This window comes from Physeter macrocephalus, chromosome 11, assembly GCF_002837175.3.
Source record: "Physeter macrocephalus isolate SW-GA chromosome 11, ASM283717v5, whole genome shotgun sequence".
NCBI classification, from domain to species: domain Eukaryota; kingdom Metazoa; phylum Chordata; class Mammalia; order Artiodactyla; family Physeteridae; genus Physeter; species Physeter macrocephalus.
This window is the reverse complement of record NC_041224.1, coordinates 62,266,755-62,283,776: the sequence shown is the minus strand read 5'-3', so window position 1 is coordinate 62,283,776 and position 17,022 is coordinate 62,266,755. Positions and strand designations below refer to the sequence as shown.

Genomic DNA, 17,022 nt, shown 5'->3' with positions numbered 1-17,022 from the left:
GGCGGCACCCCTCACTAAGGGCTGGCCTGGCCTTGCCTTACAGGTTGGGTTTGACCCTCACCCCCCGATGCGGGCCACGGGCCTGCCCTCCAGCCTCGCCTCCATTCCTGGTGGAAAACCGTAAGCTTTGGCTATTTTCTGCTTCTTGGGGAGGGCAGGGGAGGAGGTGGTAGAGGAGGAAGCCGGTGGGGGGGGGGGGTGTATAGTGGGGGGACGTATGGCGGCACCCCTCACTAAGGGCTGGCCTGGCCTTGCCTTACAGGTTGGGTTTGACCCTCACCCCCCGATGCGGGCCACGGGCCTGCCCTCCAGCCTCGCCTCCATTCCTGGTGGAAAACCGTAAGCTTTGGCTATTTTCTGCTTCTTGGGGAGGGCAGGGGAGAGCACACCACCCACCCACCCATCCCCTGCCCTGGTGGACCTCCCCTGAGGAGAGGTGTCTGCCCCTCTCGGGGTACCCATAGACCAGGTGGCAACCTCAGCAAAGCTGCCTGGCCACACTCCTGAACGGCCCCCAGGCTCCCTCTGAAAGGGGAACGAGACAGGGCTGGGGTGGAGGATGTGGTCCCTGGGCTCTGAGAGGGAAGGAACACTTGGGACACTGCGGTCTCCCAACCAAATGCCGTGGAGCTGCCCTGGCCTTGGGGGCTCCTGTGGGTTCTGCCCACAGCCGGCACCTAAAACAGCAGGCCGACCACACTGGCTCACCCCTGGCTCTGACGTGCACCCTGGGATTCATTTGGAGGGTCGCAAACAGGTTTTCCTCCCTAATGCCACTGGCTCCTAGAGGAGGGGTGGCGTCCAAGCTGGGTGCTTTCTGGAGTCAGCGTGTTCGGGATTCTGTAGATGGTGGGGAAGGGTGTTCCCTTCCCACGGCCAGTTTGGGGTCAGCAACCTGGTTCGGAGCAAGGATCTGTAAGCGGGGGCGGAAGCCAAGGTTGGACTCTGCGGCAGTTTCCGGCCCGGTGGAGCCAGGCCAAGGAGGTTGGGGTTACCAGGTGCCCTCAGATCTGGGGAGAAGGGGACACCTGGAGGCAGGGAGGCCAGGCAGGGGCGGGTGCCAGTCAAGCACCGGGCAGGAGCTGTGCAAACTGTTAGAGGATTGGAGACGGCAGAAGTGTGGTTCTCCCCCTCCCAGAGCCTACTCTTTCCACGTGAGTGCTGATGGGCAGATGCAGCCCGTGCCCTTCCCCCACGATGCCCTGGCAGGCCCCGGCATCCCCAGGCACGCCCGGCAGATCAACACACTCAGCCACGGGGAGGTGGTGTGTGCGGTGACCATCAGCAACCCCACGCGGCACGTCTACACAGGTGGCAAGGGCTGCGTGAAGATCTGGGACATCAGCCAGCCGGGCAGCAAGAGCCCCATCTCCCAGCTGGACTGCCTGGTGAGGATCCCAGGGCTGCGGGCATCCCTTCCACCTGGTCTAGGAGAGCGGGGCAGCCTGGGTCAGGGGGAGAGCCCCATCCCCCCGGCCTGGTGCAGCCCTGTATTGGCTGGGCGACTTTGGGCAAGCTGGCAAACCTCCCTGAGCCCCACTTTTCATCGTCTGTAAGGGGTGGTGTTGCTGACCTCCAGGGGTTTGTGAAGAAGTGAGTGAAAGTTTGAAAGGGGGGTGAACGAGGAGTGAATGAGGAGCGGGGGCGGACTGGCAGCTGCCCTCAGTGAGGGCGGGAAGTGAGCAGAAGCGGCCGGGGTGCTCAGGGTTGTGGACCCTCCTGGTCCCCCGGAGGGGAGGTGGGTGGTGCTGAACACCTCCCCTTCCCCCTCCAGAACAGGGACAACTACATCCGCTCCTGCAAGCTGCTCCCCGACGGGCGCACGCTCATCGTGGGCGGCGAGGCCAGCACGCTCACCATCTGGGACCTGGCTTCACCCACGCCCCGCATCAAGGCTGAGCTGACATCCTCGGCTCCGGCCTGCTACGCCCTGGCCATCAGCCCCGACGCCAAAGTCTGCTTCTCCTGCTGTAGCGACGGGAACATTGCCGTGTGGGACCTGCACAACCAGACCCTGGTCAGGTTAGGCACGGGAGGGAGCGGGGCTCCTTGTCCTCGGGAAGAGGCCTCGCCGGCCCTGCCTGGTGTCTCTGCTGCGGCTGGCCTGTCCGAGGTGCTGTGGGCCGGCCGGCACGGCACGGGCGAGGGCACCCGGGTGAGAAGACAGCTTGTGCCAGGTGCCCGGCATGGGTAGGGCGTGGAGGGCTCCTTGGCCCAGGAGCTTGCACAAGGCTCTGGGGAGAAGGGGAACTGGAGCAGGCCTGGGAGTGTGGGACTCAGATGAGTGGAGACACACAGAGAGGGCAGGAGAAGGAGAGGCGTTGAGACCAGGGTGGAGGAGCAGTACCTCTTGGTGGAAGTGTGGGGTCTCAGGAGCAAAGCTGCAGGGTTTCAGTGTTGCCTCCGTGTGACCTTGTGCAAGTCACTTAACCTCCGTGCCTTGGTTTCCCCTGCATGCGGCAGGTGGAGCGAAGCCCCTTCCTTAGAGTCGGACCCCAGCGCCGGGCCCAGCATCGGCCCTCAGTGCGGTGTGGCCGTCTGTGTTAGTCATAGCACCGTGCAGCTGGTTTATGGCCTCAGCCACGTGGTTCATGCGGGGTGACGAGGATGGATCAGGAATGCAGATTGAGGAGGCATGGGGTGTCGGGCTAAGGGGGGTTCCCCTGTTACGCACCTGCTCCCCCAGAACTGCCCCTGCCCAAGACCCTTGTGCAGAGTAGGAGAGGGGCCCAGGCCTGCCTCTGCTGCAAGCTCCCCAGGGGACGATGGACCTCAGTTTCCTGTCCTGCTCGGGCGGAGCCGGCCTGCCCCCTTGGATGGCCGTCCGCTTGGCATCGGTTCTTCCCCAGAGCTCACCCCCATCCCTGCCTGGCCTTCCTAGGCAGTTCCAGGGCCACACGGATGGGGCCAGCTGCATAGACATCTCCCACGACGGCACCAAGCTGTGGACCGGAGGCCTGGACAACACCGTGCGCTCCTGGGACCTGCGGGAGGGCCGGCAGCTGCAGCAGCACGACTTCACCTCCCAGGTGTGCCCCCGAGACCCCCACCCTTCCCTCCATTGGAGCAGCATGGGGCCTTCCCTCCCCAGGTCCCAGTGGCTGGGACAGGGGACAAAGGGGCCCTCACACCTGGTCGTTGCAAATGGACCTGAGATCAACCTGAGCCATCTGGGAAGGCTTCCTGGAGGAAGTGGCAATGAAACAGAATCGACAAGGCTTTGGAGTTGGACATACTTGACCCAACGGCTTGGATCTGATTCCCAGCTCCTCTACCATTGAGCACTTTGGCCTTGGTTTTCTTACGTGGGATGGGAATAGTCATAGCTACCTCATGGGTCTGGTGTGAGCACCTGAAATGGTCCCTCTAAAAGCCTCAGCTGTAAGCCTGGCTCATAGAAAGCATTCTGTAAGTGCCAGGTATTACTATTTTTTGTTGTTATTTTATTACTTGTTTTAATATTTTAATCTTGCTATTCAATACGTTAGTGTTTTATTGACTCATATTTTTCTTAAGGAAAGGCAGAAGTCACTGAGGCAGAGAGAATAACTGAAAGTGAAATATCTGTGCCATCTCTGAGTTTGCGCGGCCACTTACTTTCTAGAGTCAGGAACCTCTCTGGGCCTCAACTTTCTCACCTATCAAATGGGGATGAAACATGAGATCCCATTACCCTGGGTTATCGGGCTTGGCTTTGCAAATGGCAGGTGGGGAGGTGCTGGGGGAAGGAGTGGTGGGACGCTGAGTCTTCAGGGTCCCAGAGCAGGGCCTTCGAGGAACCCCCACCCCTGTGGCTCTGGAGGATGCTCATCTCCTTATGCCCCTCCCCCGCAGATCTTCTCGCTGGGTTACTGCCCCACCGGGGAGTGGCTGGCCGTGGGCATGGAGAGCAGCAACGTGGAGGTGCTGCACCACACCAAGCCCGACAAGTACCAGCTGCACCTGCACGAGAGCTGCGTGCTGTCCCTCAAATTCGCCTACTGCGGTGAGCCTGGGGGAGTGGGAGCCCTGGGAGGCCTGGCCTGCCCTCTGTGCATAGATGCGGCCCAAAGCTTAGAGAAGGGCCAGAGCCCCAAAGTGAGCACGGTCCCAGAACCAGGCTCCCTGACCCTGACCAGTACCCCCCATCTGGCATCACCCCCTGCATCCTCGGATGCAGATACTGCCACAGGGTATCACGCACTTGTGAGACCAGGCCAGAGCCAGACCTTGCTGGCTTGGGGCAAAGGAACAGTGTTCACAGCCCTGCCAGCAGTGCTTCCAGGTGGTTCAGACCCCAGGCTTTGGTGGCCATAGCCCTGGATTGGAATATCTGCTGGCCCACTTTTTTTTAATATATATATAAACTTATTTTACTTTTTAAAAAATTTAGTTATTTCTTTTCGGCTGCGTTGGCTCTTCGTTGCTGCGCGCAGGCTTTCTCTAGTTGCGTCGAGTGGGGGCTACTTTTTGTTGCGGTGGGCGGGCTTCTCATTGCGGTGGCTTCTCTTGTTGGGGAGCACGGGCTCTAGGCACGCGGGCTTCAGTAGTTGTGGCACGTGGACTCAGTAGTTGTGGCTGTGAGCTCTGATGCGTCCCGTCCTCTCTAAACCCCGACGGGTCTTTCTGTGGACCAGGAATTGCAGGCACCCCTCGTGGCTTTGGGAGCCCTGGGGCATTAACGCAGGCACACCTGCAGAGATCCGCCGCCTTCGGCTGGGTCTCCAGCCACTCAGAGCTTTGTCATTCCTAGTACTTCCTGCTGTCTTCCAGTAGTAGAATCGAGATGGATCAGTCGACCTTAGTGGCTTTAAAAAGAATCTTTTGGGCAGTGTAATCCCTGTGATTAACTGCAGATCCTCCCTTTCTCCTCCCAGCCTGCCCACTCCTCCCCTTGATTGCAGAGAAAGGCATTCTCTGGGTGTCGATGTTTGTGTTACTGTGTCTCGGTTACAAAATACCTCTCACAAGTGAAGAGTTGGCCCAGCACTGGTTAGCGGTTCACACTGTGTTTCCATGGCAGCCGGCCATGCATGGGGCGGGTCTCACTTTAGAGGGCAGCAGCCCACAACCTGATGTTTCCTTTGCCTCCCGCCTGCAGGCAAGTGGTTTGTGAGCACTGGGAAAGATAACCTTCTCAACGCCTGGAGGACACCGTATGGAGCCAGCATATTCCAGGTACCACCTGCCATCCGAGCACCCCTCCTGATTCTGCCCAGAGTCAGGGCCCGTCCACGCGATGGGGGCAGGGGTGGGGGAGGTAAAGCAGAACTTGCCCCGGCCTCTTCCAGCCCCTACCTGCCAGGGGTCCAGGATGGGTTCTCCAGAGGCAAGGGCTTGGACTTGGGCACATCAGTGGGCCATACACTCTGCTGCTAATGGCAGCTGACCTCTCAGGGTGAGGGCTTTTAAGCAGGGGCTCTTGTAGGAGTTCTAGAGCAAGGAGAAGTGAAAACATGCTCTTGGCTTTGGCCTGCACGCTAAGCCCTCGCAGGAGGTGTGCTGGGCATTTGAGCAAACTGGGCAGCTTTTTTTCTGAGCAGTGTTGTCTGATATTCAAGTAAGTTCGTATTTCATCTCAACACTTCCAAGTAGGGAGAGAGGTGGGGCAAGAGAAAGGTCCAGAAGGAAATGGGAGGGAAGAAAGAGGCTTTCTGTGAGTTTTCAAGACCTGGGGCCTGATGCTGCAACCCTCTCACTTGGTCACTCACACGCTCCCCCTCCCCTCCCCACACACACACAGAGTCACACTTTCGCTCTCAGAGCCAACATGCCACTTTCTGGATTCAGGCTAGAAGTCTGGCATCTAGTGTGTCGCACACGTAACTTTCAAGCCTCCAGTCACACTGGATGCTTCAAAACTCAGGTGCAAATCCTTTTTCTTAGCTCACCAGGCTGAGGGTCTGGCCTGTTGACACCTGCTCCCAGCTCAGGAAAGCTTCTTCCTGTTTGTAAACTCAGGATCAAAGCTCACGCCCAAGTGTTCTGTTTTGCTCTGCAGAGCTGACTATAAAGATCACGTTGGGCCCTGTTAACGAGCTTTTCCCTGTGGGGAAGCAGGTGGAAGGGGCCCCTCTAACGGGAAGGGCTGTGTTTGAAGGCTTTGCAGTGTGGGCTCCAGGGCGGGCAGAGGGCGGTTGAATTCAGAGAGCACTGAAAGGGCGTCCAGTACCCACAAAGTGAATTTCTGTCCTTTCTCTCGCCGCCCTCTCTTTCCTCTCCTCCTCCAGTCTAAGGAATCCTCATCTGTCTTGAGTTGTGACATTTCGGCGGATGACAAATATATTGTAACAGGCTCTGGTGACAAGAAGGCCACGGTTTATGAGGTCATCTACTAAACAAGGACTGTAACAGGGCTGTCAAACTCTGGGAGAAACAGACTCAGCTGTGCCAGGGAGACCCCGGCGAGGGTCTCCGTGGACGTGGAGGATGGGCGGCGAGCGGGCCAGCGCTGTGCTCCGGCGGCTGAGAAGGTGCCCCCGTCACGGTCGGGACTCCCAGGCGTGGACTGATGGGACTCACGGACTCTGATGGATTTCTCCTCTCCTCCCCCCCTTAACAATCCTGGCAGATGCTACACATAGATTTATTCGGAGGCTCGTGGCTCCGGCTCCCCACAGACACCCTCATGAATCTTACCTTCCCCTTTTGTTTTTGATGTGTTCCCCTGCCCTGGCTCGGGGACACTGGAGCGTGGACCACTTGTTTGTGCCAGGGGATGGGGGTGGGTTTCACGTCCCTGACTGTGCGGCGCACAAGGTTTGTGAAAAGTGTAAATAACAGACTCCTATCTCGGACTGGTCAGCGGGGGGCGGGGAGGCCCCTTCCCACCGGCAACGCCAGCCGTGTATTTCGCCTGCTGTATTTGTAATCCACTCATGGTGGTGGCTTTTTTCTTTTCTTTTTTTTTTTTTTTTTTTTTTTTAAAAAAAACAACAAAAGTTCCCATCTGGGAAGGGGAGGCAGGGAGCGGGGTGCAGAGTGGGGAGAACACTCCTGGGGTGGAGGAGACGCACTACGGCTGGCAGCCAGGTTGGCTGTCAGGTACCCTCCTGGCCAAGTGTATCTCCATGTGGACCTGGGAATCGTTGGAGGCGTGTCAGGACCAAGCTCCAGACAGACTGACGGACTGACAGAGCTTGAGATGGGTGCCAGCCCGGGCTGACGGCAGCAGAAATGGTGGGTTTTTCTGTAGTCTCCTGAGCTCCATGCTCCCCTTTCAGGTGTCTGACCCCCTGTCTCTCTCCGCCCCGCTCTCCCTCCCTCCCACCCTGACCTCCATCTCTCTTTGGTGCACACTTGGTTATGGTGATGAGAAATGGAAGTTCAAAGCCACTCTGTCTCTGGCCCTTCTTAATCTCCGGACACAACCTAAAAAGGACACAAAGTTAGAGGAAAGCATAGCGACTCAGCTCAGGGAGCTACCAGAGAAAAAATAGCAACTGATGTGGGTGCTTTTTTTTTTTTTTTTAAGTTGAATAAAAGGAATTAGAAGTGATGTCCTTTCATAAAATGCCTTCTCTCCCCTTTCCTGCCTCTGACCTCCTCCTCTCTCCTTAGAGGGAAAGTGTGTATTTACCCTGCAGAGCTGTGAGTCTGAGGTTTATCTCCCCCCTGCCTGGGGAGAGGGGACTTGGGGTTGGGCTGGGGGCACACTGGGCTGACTTCTTGTAGCTTCCCGTCTCTCTTAGGAGCCCAGACAGCTTACAGGTAGAATATCGTCTCCTGCAGGTGCCACTTTTTTGGTACCAAAATGTTCTGAGGTATTAGGATTTTGGTGGGTTTTTGGTCTTTTGGGTTTTTTTTTTTCCTTTTGGTCTTATTTTTTCTTCTTCTAAGGAAAAGCTAAAGGCCGTCATGAGTCCTGGTGGTGGGCTCTCCATGGATGTAGCATATGGAAGATAATTTTTATACTGCATTTTTATGGATTATTTTATAATGTGCGATTCTGTCTGGTGAGAAGGAAGGAGGGGCTCTGGTGAACCACGCCCCTACCCCCCCCCCCGCTCTTGTTCCTGGGGGAGCCCCTCCCCCGACCTGGCATGGGAGGCTGCAGAGACGAGAGCAGGGTGCCCTTCCCTTTCTAAGGCTGGGGAGGCATATCCAGAGTCTGTCTGTGTCTCTCCCTCGCTCCCTCTCTCTCTCTCTCTCTCTCTCTCTCTCTCTTTCTCTCTCTCTCTCCCTCCCTCTCTCCCTTCTCTCTCTCTGGGTCTCAGATGCTCAGCTGCCACCTCTTGTTAAGGCTCTCCCCACAAGGGAGGGCGAGGGTGGAAGACAAGTTGATTCCTGAAGAAAAGACTCCCTCTCTCTCTCTCTCTCTCTCTCTCTCTCTCTTTTTCTCTCTTTCTCCCTCCCTCTCTCCCTTCTCTCTCTCTGGGTCTCAGATGCTCAGCTGCCACCTCTTGTTAAGGCTCTCCCCACAAGGGAGGGCGAGGGTGGAAGACAAGTTGATTCCTGAAGAAAAGAAAATGAAAAGTCATTGTAATGAGCTGTTTTTATATTTTTAAAAGTTACTATTTAAAGGTTGGTTTGATTGTTGCGTTTTAATTGTCTCCCCCTTTCCCACGCACCCCCCGCCAAGAAGAGAGCAGGGCGCTGTCACCCCCATGTCCTGCATCCTGGGCAGCTTCCTTTGTCATCCATAAACGTGAGCTCTTCTCTCTTCAAAGCACTGCCATGCTGCCCCCGCCCCTAAAAAGTGATCGTGCAGGACAGTTAAGGGGAGTGCTTAACTTCCCCTGAGGGGAAGCCCACAGGTAACACCAAAGTCCTATACAGCTGTCACTGCAAAACTTTTTGGGAAAAAAATGAAGTGTGATGAACTTCCAGTGAAATTGCAAAGTGTCTGTGACGTCACATCAGGACCCTGAAAACCTCCACTGTCTTTTTTAAGCTTAAATTCAGATGTTGTGGGCTGACCCCACTCTCTAGTTCACTAAGGGTGCGTTTCTGAAGGAGGAGGGATTTATTTACAGAAGGGGCAGGATAGGAAACGCAGGGCAGTGCCCTCAGGGAGGCAGGGCTGGCCTGGGATGGTACCCAGGCTCTTGGCTGTCATGCAGCCATGGGCAAAATCTCTCTATAACTAGGGACGAACATGGTTTCCAACTCCGTATTTTGTCATTGTAAATCAGCACAAACAATTGCCTACTGTTATTTCATACAAGAAAGGGAGTTGAACATTTGAAAACAGTGACGATCGGGATAAAGCAGTCTATTCTAAACCTAGGAAGGACAGCTGGACTGCACACACACGGGTCATTTATCTGGAGCCGGTTGTCCTCTCAGGCTTACAGCGGAGAAGCTTCCAGCAGGTAGCAAGAATGCCCATCTGGGGCTACAGTTTCGCTGACAGCTCTGTCTTATACTGGTTGCGCGCACTTGAGTAAAAGCATCACCCCTTTGAACCACACTTTCCTTGTTTGTCCAGGTCTGATCGTCACAGCAGAGGGCCAGAGGGGCCAGATGGCAGGCCCTGGCCAGAAAATTCTGTGTTTGCCCTGTGGGTTGCCCATCGGTGTTGAGATAGGGTTGGAGTTGAGGCTTGCATGCCCCAGCAGGTAGAAGAGGAAAACTTCTCTCATAATGCTCACCTCCAGTCTTGTGCTGCTGGGAGTGAAGGCCAATGTCAGGTCCATTTCTGAGAAGGGGAGGCGACCTACCTCAGAAAGGCTGTCCTACCAAGATTTCCTGGGCACAGTCGAGAATGGAGACGACAAGTTTCAGGCCGAGCGCTAGAAGCTCACAGTCGAGGGTGGGGAGAGACATTTGACCTGTGAAAGTGCACGGGTTGGGCACATCCACATCCTTGGGCACCGGCTGCTGGTGCTTCGACCCCTTCCTGTCATTCCGGCCACTGTCCTGAAAGGAGCTCACCAAGCCTCTCCACGTTGAGCCTTGCCCTGCGCCTGCTTCCTCTCTTCCTCTCTCGCCCACCCACCGCTGCCCTCCCATTACCACGCTTCCCACCTTGCAGAACCTCAGCTCCCTCTCCTACTGAAGCCAAAGCTGCGTCTTACTGCTCTGCAGATGATTCCTCTGTACTCTGAGGTTTGTGAGGCCTCTTGGCCTCTTTGGGGAGAGACCCAAGTATTGTAAACAATCTGACTTCAATCCTTAATCCCCTGAGGTAGCCCACACCTCCTCCTCCACAGGATGGTAGAAAGCCTTGATAGCATTTTTTTTAGCCCTTTTCAAAGTCACCCCCTAACTATTGCTGCAAAAATCCAGGCTCATACTACTTGCAGCATTTCACACACCTGTTTGCACAGCTAGACTAGTTTCCCTGGAGGGCAGCACCCAGGACTTCATAGGCCCAGGGCAGTACTAGTGAATAAAGGATGAGCTTTCACTGGCTTGAGATCATTGTTTCTCAGGGCAAATGGGCTGTCCAGTGCTCACCATTGAAGCTCAGAGAAGGGACTGGTTTCTGCAGTTCTTCAGTTCTGTTGTGCTGCCTGTGCTCAAAGCAAGGAGATCTGTTTGAAACATGGAGAGGGCGTGGTCATCAGAAGCCCCCTTTCACGGTTTTAGGTCACATCAGATTATGTATAAGGGTCCAGGCCAGACCACCAAGCAGGGGCAGTGACTATCCTAAGACCAAGTCACCCTCAGGCCTCTCTCTGAGTCACTGCCATCCATGTTCCCCACCCCTAGGCAGCCCAGACCCCAGCAGGGGCACTGACTGTCCTAACTTACAGGGTCTACGGGAAAGAACAGATACAGAGATCTGGATGCTGGAGCTGGAAGTGTTATTGGCAAGACTCTTAAATGTTATGAACTGGCCACGGACTCTCCCGCGACGCTGGAGTGTACATTTTTTTTGAGAACACAGTGTTTGAGAATGAGCTATTTTTAATATAAAGTATAGCAAACAAACCTGATGAACCTTTTTTTATTTACACGGTTAGGCATCATTTGATTTTTTTATGACAACAATAAAAAATGTACTCTATAAAATGTAACTTACTCTATAAAATGTACCGTACTCATGAAGTATTTTTAAACGTTACACCAAAATTGGGCCTTTTGTATTTGAAGAGACATCTATCCTGAGACCTTGGTTTGATAGATGGGACAGTTAAGGCCCAGAAAGGTTAAGTAACCCACCATGAGTCACACAGCCTGAGCTGAGATTGCGACTCATACCCCCCCCTCCCCTAATCTCAGTAGCCCACCCTTAGTGAAGGAGCTGCCCGGTGGGCAGGACTGAATGATACTGTTTGGAGGATTAGTATCCAGGGGATGAGGCCTCCTGCCTCTTCTTCAAGAGGACTGGTGAGGAAATTCCTCATGGAAGGGAGATGGCCCACAGGAGTCATGGAAGTCAAGTCATCCTGCCTTGAGAACATTCTAGAACTCACCCACCCATCTTTTCCATGCTTCCATCCATCCATCCATCACCCACCCACTCACTCATCTACTCATTTCTTCAGCCATCCTTCTATCCACCCATCCATCCAACCAACATTTCTATAGTGAGACCCTAACGTGTGCCAGGCATGGTTCTGGGTGCTGGGATGCAAAGATCAGTAAGACACAATGCCTGCCCTCCCCACAGAGCTCTCAGCCAGCTGGAAGAAACAGTCACATAAACTGACAACTGCCACTCCATGAGATATGTGAAGGCACAAACCAGAAGATGTCACTTCACATAGCTGAGACAGTACCCAGGGCGTGGAGTCAGAGCAAGGGGTTCGCTTGAAGAATGCAGCGGTACCATGCCCAAGGGAGGTGGGGAGGAGAGTGTTCCAGGCAGAAGGAACAGCATGTGCTAGGGGCCTGGGGTAAGAGGGCATATCCTTCCCCATGCCCCTCCCCCGCCCCACCTAGTTCTCCCCTCTGCCTTGTTCTAGCTCCAGTCCAGCTTGTTGAAGTCCCAGTTCCTGCTGCCTCTCCCTGGCCAGTCTCCTCCCGCGCAGAAGCCAGGCTCAGATTCGGGTCACGCAGGCTGGTGAAGCTCAGGAGGAGGGCGCTGCAGAGGCCAGAGTTCCGGCCTGAGCCAGGAGGGGCAGGGGGGACGAGGAGGAAATAAAGGGGGTGAGCTGCAGTTCAAGACTGCCCGTGATGGGTCCCAGGCTCTAGGTCCCCACCTCAATTAACATCCAAAGACTTGGGGTTCTGTGCACTGGATCACTGGATGTGATCTGGGTCCCTTATCTGGCTGATATACTCACGCGGGACCTTTATAAACTGCACATCTGTCCTCGCCACTCCCCTGTTCGGAGCCCCTCGGTGGCCCTGGGCAAGCACAGTGTCTGAACTTTTAACTTGTCCCCAGGCCCAGCCATGCATCTCTAGAGTCATGTCTCACCTTTTCTCCTGTTTGACCTTACACACTAGTCACACATGCCTCCAACGCCCTGAGAAGCCACGCTCTGATTTTAGGTTTCGTATGCGTTTCTCTTCCAGCCAGGAATGCCCTACCTCCTTCTTCAAACCCCTGCTCATTCTTTAGGACTCAGTTTCAGTTTCACTTCTTCTAGGAAGCCCTTCCCTGAGCCCCAGCTTCTCTAGTCTAAACTGGCTGTGTCTCCTTTGTGCTGTTGGAGCATCTTCTGCCAGCTCTCTGTGTCACATACTATGCATGGTGTATTGTGGCTATTAGTTTAATGATATCATCCTCTCTCCTGATGTCCACCTGGCCCTCCCACCAGGCAGTGAGCTCCGAGAGCAGGGACTGTGTCTTGTATCTCTGGTACTTAATACACAGTACGTGATCAGGAAATGTTAGTTGAATGAATCAGTGAGTGTGTGATGAAGATAATAGCTATTATTAATAGAGTACTTAGTATGTGTCTGCCCGTGCTTCATAAGCATTGTCTAATTCTAAACTCGTAAGTGTCCTATGAAGTCAATGCTATTATTATATTCATTTTATAGATGATGTAACTGAAGTTCCAAGATCACACGATTTGTAGTGTTTGTATGATATTGCTGCTGGCTGGCTGGATAAATGAATGAGTAGACGGATGAATGAGTGGGTGGGTGGTGGACCAGCTGCATCATTAGGATTGGCTCAGAAGCTTGGAAAGAATTGATCTCACAGATAGAAGAGGAGATCAGCGATCTCAAGATGAAGACCATAGGAAGGTAAGTCAAAGGAGGACAGAAGTGTCCACTGCCCAGCTTAGGCCTTCCTCACATCTATTAGGGCACATCTGTCAATGCCCAGAAAACTCCACTGTGTGCTCACTGTGACCCTGACTCTGAACTCCCCTCCCAGGCAGATCAGACAGGGCAGGGCTGATGGCTCAGAAGCGGGCCCTGGGGGCCTCCCGCTCTTCTGAGGCCAGAAGCGAGAGTGAGATGGAGCTGTGGTCTTGTCTCTTGTGAATATCACAGATGCAAGTGTTTGCTGACAATAGGTGACAAGACTTGAAAAAAGCACGTCTGGCATGTCCAATTCTGGCAAATCTAACAGCAAGCTAATTAGGGTTCCCTTTAGCCATGTGGACAGACATGTTGGATAAAATTAAAGTAAAACAGGGAATTCCCCGGCAGTCCAGTGCTTAGCACTCGGTGCTTTCACTGCCAGGGCCTGGGTTCAGTCCCTGGTTGGGGAAGTAAGATCCTGCATGCCATGCAGCACAGCCAAAAAAAAAAAAAAGTAAAACAATTTTGATAGCCTACCTTGAAAGAAAGGGGAATCCTTTAATGTCATAGATAAAAAACTTTAAATGTAAAGTGGGAGCTCCCAAGCTAAGAAAACTACATAAAAATTACATAAATCAAAAATGGACAAAATTTTATAAGGAGGAATGGGAGATTTTAACATATCCACTAACAGAATTTGGTAGATCAAGCTGAGAGAAATTGATAAGGATATAGAAGATTTGAACAACATAATTGAGACATAGAACCCGACAACCAATTATTGAAGAACACAGCTTCTTTTTCAGCACGGCTGGAAGTCTTAGTTTTATCAATCAAAAGAAACAGATAAGGCATTTTGTAAAATTCAACACCCATTCATGACTTTCCTTAAAGTACCAAAGTAGGAATAAAAGAAAATATCTTTAATCTGGCAATGGATAGCTAAATCAGACCAGCAGCAACCCAATAATAGATAAAGGTTAAGTTTTAGAAGCATGATTTCAAAGTCGGCAGCAAAACAAGAATGCTCATTATTACTGCTTCTGTTCAACATAGTGCTGAAGGCTCTAGCCAATGCAATAGGACAAAATAAAAGAATAAAAAATAACAAATATGATGATTGAAATGAAAGAACATCAAGATTATTTGCGAATAATATGACTATATACTTAGAAAATATACAATTTAAACAAGTAAGAGTTTAATCAAGCTGCTAGATCTGAAATCAATATTTATTAATCAATAGCACTCCTATTCACAAGCAGTAATCAATTACAAAATGTAATTTAAAGAAATAAAACCCATTTATAATAGCAACAAAAATGACCTATGAATAAATCTAAGTAAAGCTACATAAGACTTTTATGAAGAAAAATATTAAATGTTATAGAAGGAAATAATTTTTAAAAAGACTTATGCAGGGGACTTCCCTGATGGTCCAGTGGTAAAAATCCGCCTTCCAATTCAGGGGACACGGGTTCGATCCCTGTTCAGGGAACTAAGATCCCACATGCCGCGGGGCAGCTAAGCCCTCACGCCACAACTACTGAGCCCACGTGCCGCAAACTACAGAGGCCACGCACTCTGGAGCCCGAGAGCCACAACTAGAGAAAGCCCGTGTGCCGCAACGAAAGATCCCACATGCCTCAGTGAAGATCCCACATGCTGCAACTAAGACCCAATGCAGCCAAAAAAACAAACAAAAAAGACGTATATGCAGATCATAATGTTACTGACCAGGATTCTTGGCCTTCCACAATCAATAGACATTGACTAGAGGCCAGACAAGAAATTCAGGCAAGGCTTTATTGGGGCCCCTGCTGCAGCAGGGGCCAGCGAGAACAAACAACAGTTTCCCTTGCTTGCTCGCTCCCCAAGGCGGGTGGGCAACCTTGCTTCGTATATGGGGTGAGGGTAGGGGTGTGTCCAGGGGTCGGGTCAGAGGGGCAGCTTAGGTGTTTTGCCCACCCCTTAGGTGGGGTTGTGTGCAGGGGGCATGCTCAGTACCCTGCTTTTGCTCCCTACGCCCTGTTTTTGCTCCAGCTCTTCAGAAGTGGCAGTTGGGTTTTTTTGGTCTCTTTGTATCATTTGGGTCCAGAATTTGCCCCAACTGCACCATGCGCACAGTTATTTTTAGTCCTGTACAGTTTCTTTGTATTTTGTTGCTTGAGGAGAGGTGTGTTCAGGTGCAAGCACTGCTGCACTTGCAGCAAAGGGGCCCAGGTCCCAGCCTGTCTCATTAAGCTATACCATATTCACTGATGAGAAAATTCGGTTTCATTTTAAAAGCTGTCTTTCCCAGCAATCTATACAGTAATGCAATGTTAAACAAAACCCAAAAAGGATGCTTTCTATGTAATTTTAAAAGCTAATACTCACATTTATCTGAAGAGTAAAAGACCGATAATAGCAAATATAATTTTGAAGAGGAGTAAGAAAGGAGAACTTGTCCTCCAGATATCAAGACTTATTGTAAAGCCACAGTCAGCAGGAAAGTGTGCTCTTGGTGCATGTATAGACAAGTGGACCAGTGGAACAGAACAGAGTGCATAAATAAATCTCCATAGAGATGAACTCTGACTATGACCTAGGTGCCATCATGTATCATTGAAGAAAAGCATTATTAGCAATAGTTCTGGAGCAATAGACCATCTTTATGGAGGGGAAAATGGATCTCTACCTCACACAACATACAAAAATAAATTCCAGCAGGATTAAAATCCTTAAACTTTTAGGATAAAATATTAGGGAGCAACCTTAGGACTTTGAGTAGGGAAAGGATCATTGAACAAGACACAGAAAGGGAGAGCTATAATGAAAAAATAAAAGAGGGCAATTTGACTACATTAAAATTTAAAACATCTGTACGATGAGAGCTGCCATAAAAAAGCATGAAAAAAATAAATGCATCACCTATAACGGACACAGAAGTGGTATCTGGACTATGTAATGAATTCTTCCAAGTCAGTACGTGGAAGTAAACAACACAGAAAAATGGGCAGAATGCAGAAACAGGTGATTCACAGGAGAAGAAGCACAAATGGCCAGGAAACAGGTGAAAATGCCCCATTCTCACTAGTCATCAGGAAAATGCAAATTCAAAAAACAAAAGCAAAACAGAACAACTCATTCCCGTTGGATTGGCAAATTTTTGAGTTTAATAACATGCAGCTTCCAGGAGGATGGGGAATGACTAGTATCATCAAACCCTGCTTGTGGGAGCATGATTGGGTCACCCACCCACTCTGTTGAGCATTTGGCAATGGTAAAGTAGAAGCAACACAACCCTATGACCTGGTAATTCTACTTCCAAGTATATACACTAGAGAAACTCTTATACAAACACATGAAGAGATAGATACATACAGACATTTTTCATTGCCCCATTGTTTGAAGCAGCAAAAAATAACTATAAATAACCAATAATGCAATAATGCATTATTGGAGGAACACATAAAGAAAAATCTATACCTTTTTGTATAATGAAATTGTATAGAGGCTTTAAAATGCATGAGCCAGATCTTCATGTATCAACTTGGATAAATCTCAAAAACACAATGTTGTGTGAAAAGAACTTAAAGAATGCAAGTTGCAAAAGGAAATATACGATATGATACTATTTACGTCAAATATAAATCCACACAAAACAATTATAAATTTGAGTATACACATCAAACTATAAAAACACAAGTGGAAAGAACACAGCATGCCACCAGGATAATTGTATCTGTGAGGAGGGAAGGGAGAAGAATGCGGGAGTTCAGTTAGTTCTACCTATCACGTTTTGTTACCTTTAAAAAAACTGAAGGGCTTCCCTGGTGGCGCAGTGGTTGAGAGTCCGCCTGCCAATGCCGGGGACACGGGTTCGTGCCCCGGTCCGAGAGGATCCATGCCGCGGAGCAACTAAGCCCGTGCGCCACAACTACTGAGCCTGCGCTCTAGAGCCTG

At 51.5% G+C, this 17,022-nt stretch overlaps 1 protein-coding gene across 1 annotated transcript; it reads left to right on the top strand.

Annotated features, from left to right (window-relative positions):
* Positions 1-217: 217 nt before the first annotated feature.
* Positions 218-8,271, top strand: TLE3 (TLE family member 3, transcriptional corepressor). Its single transcript, XM_028495091.2, has 7 exons — positions 218-339; positions 1,139-1,388; positions 1,775-2,022; positions 2,882-3,029; positions 3,835-3,985; positions 5,081-5,157; positions 6,210-8,271. The coding sequence occupies exons 1-7, from the start codon at positions 218-220 to the stop codon at positions 6,315-6,317; spliced, it is 1,104 nt and encodes a 367-aa protein (XP_028350892.1). The 3' UTR covers positions 6,318-8,271.
* Positions 8,272-17,022: the final 8,751 nt, after the last annotated feature.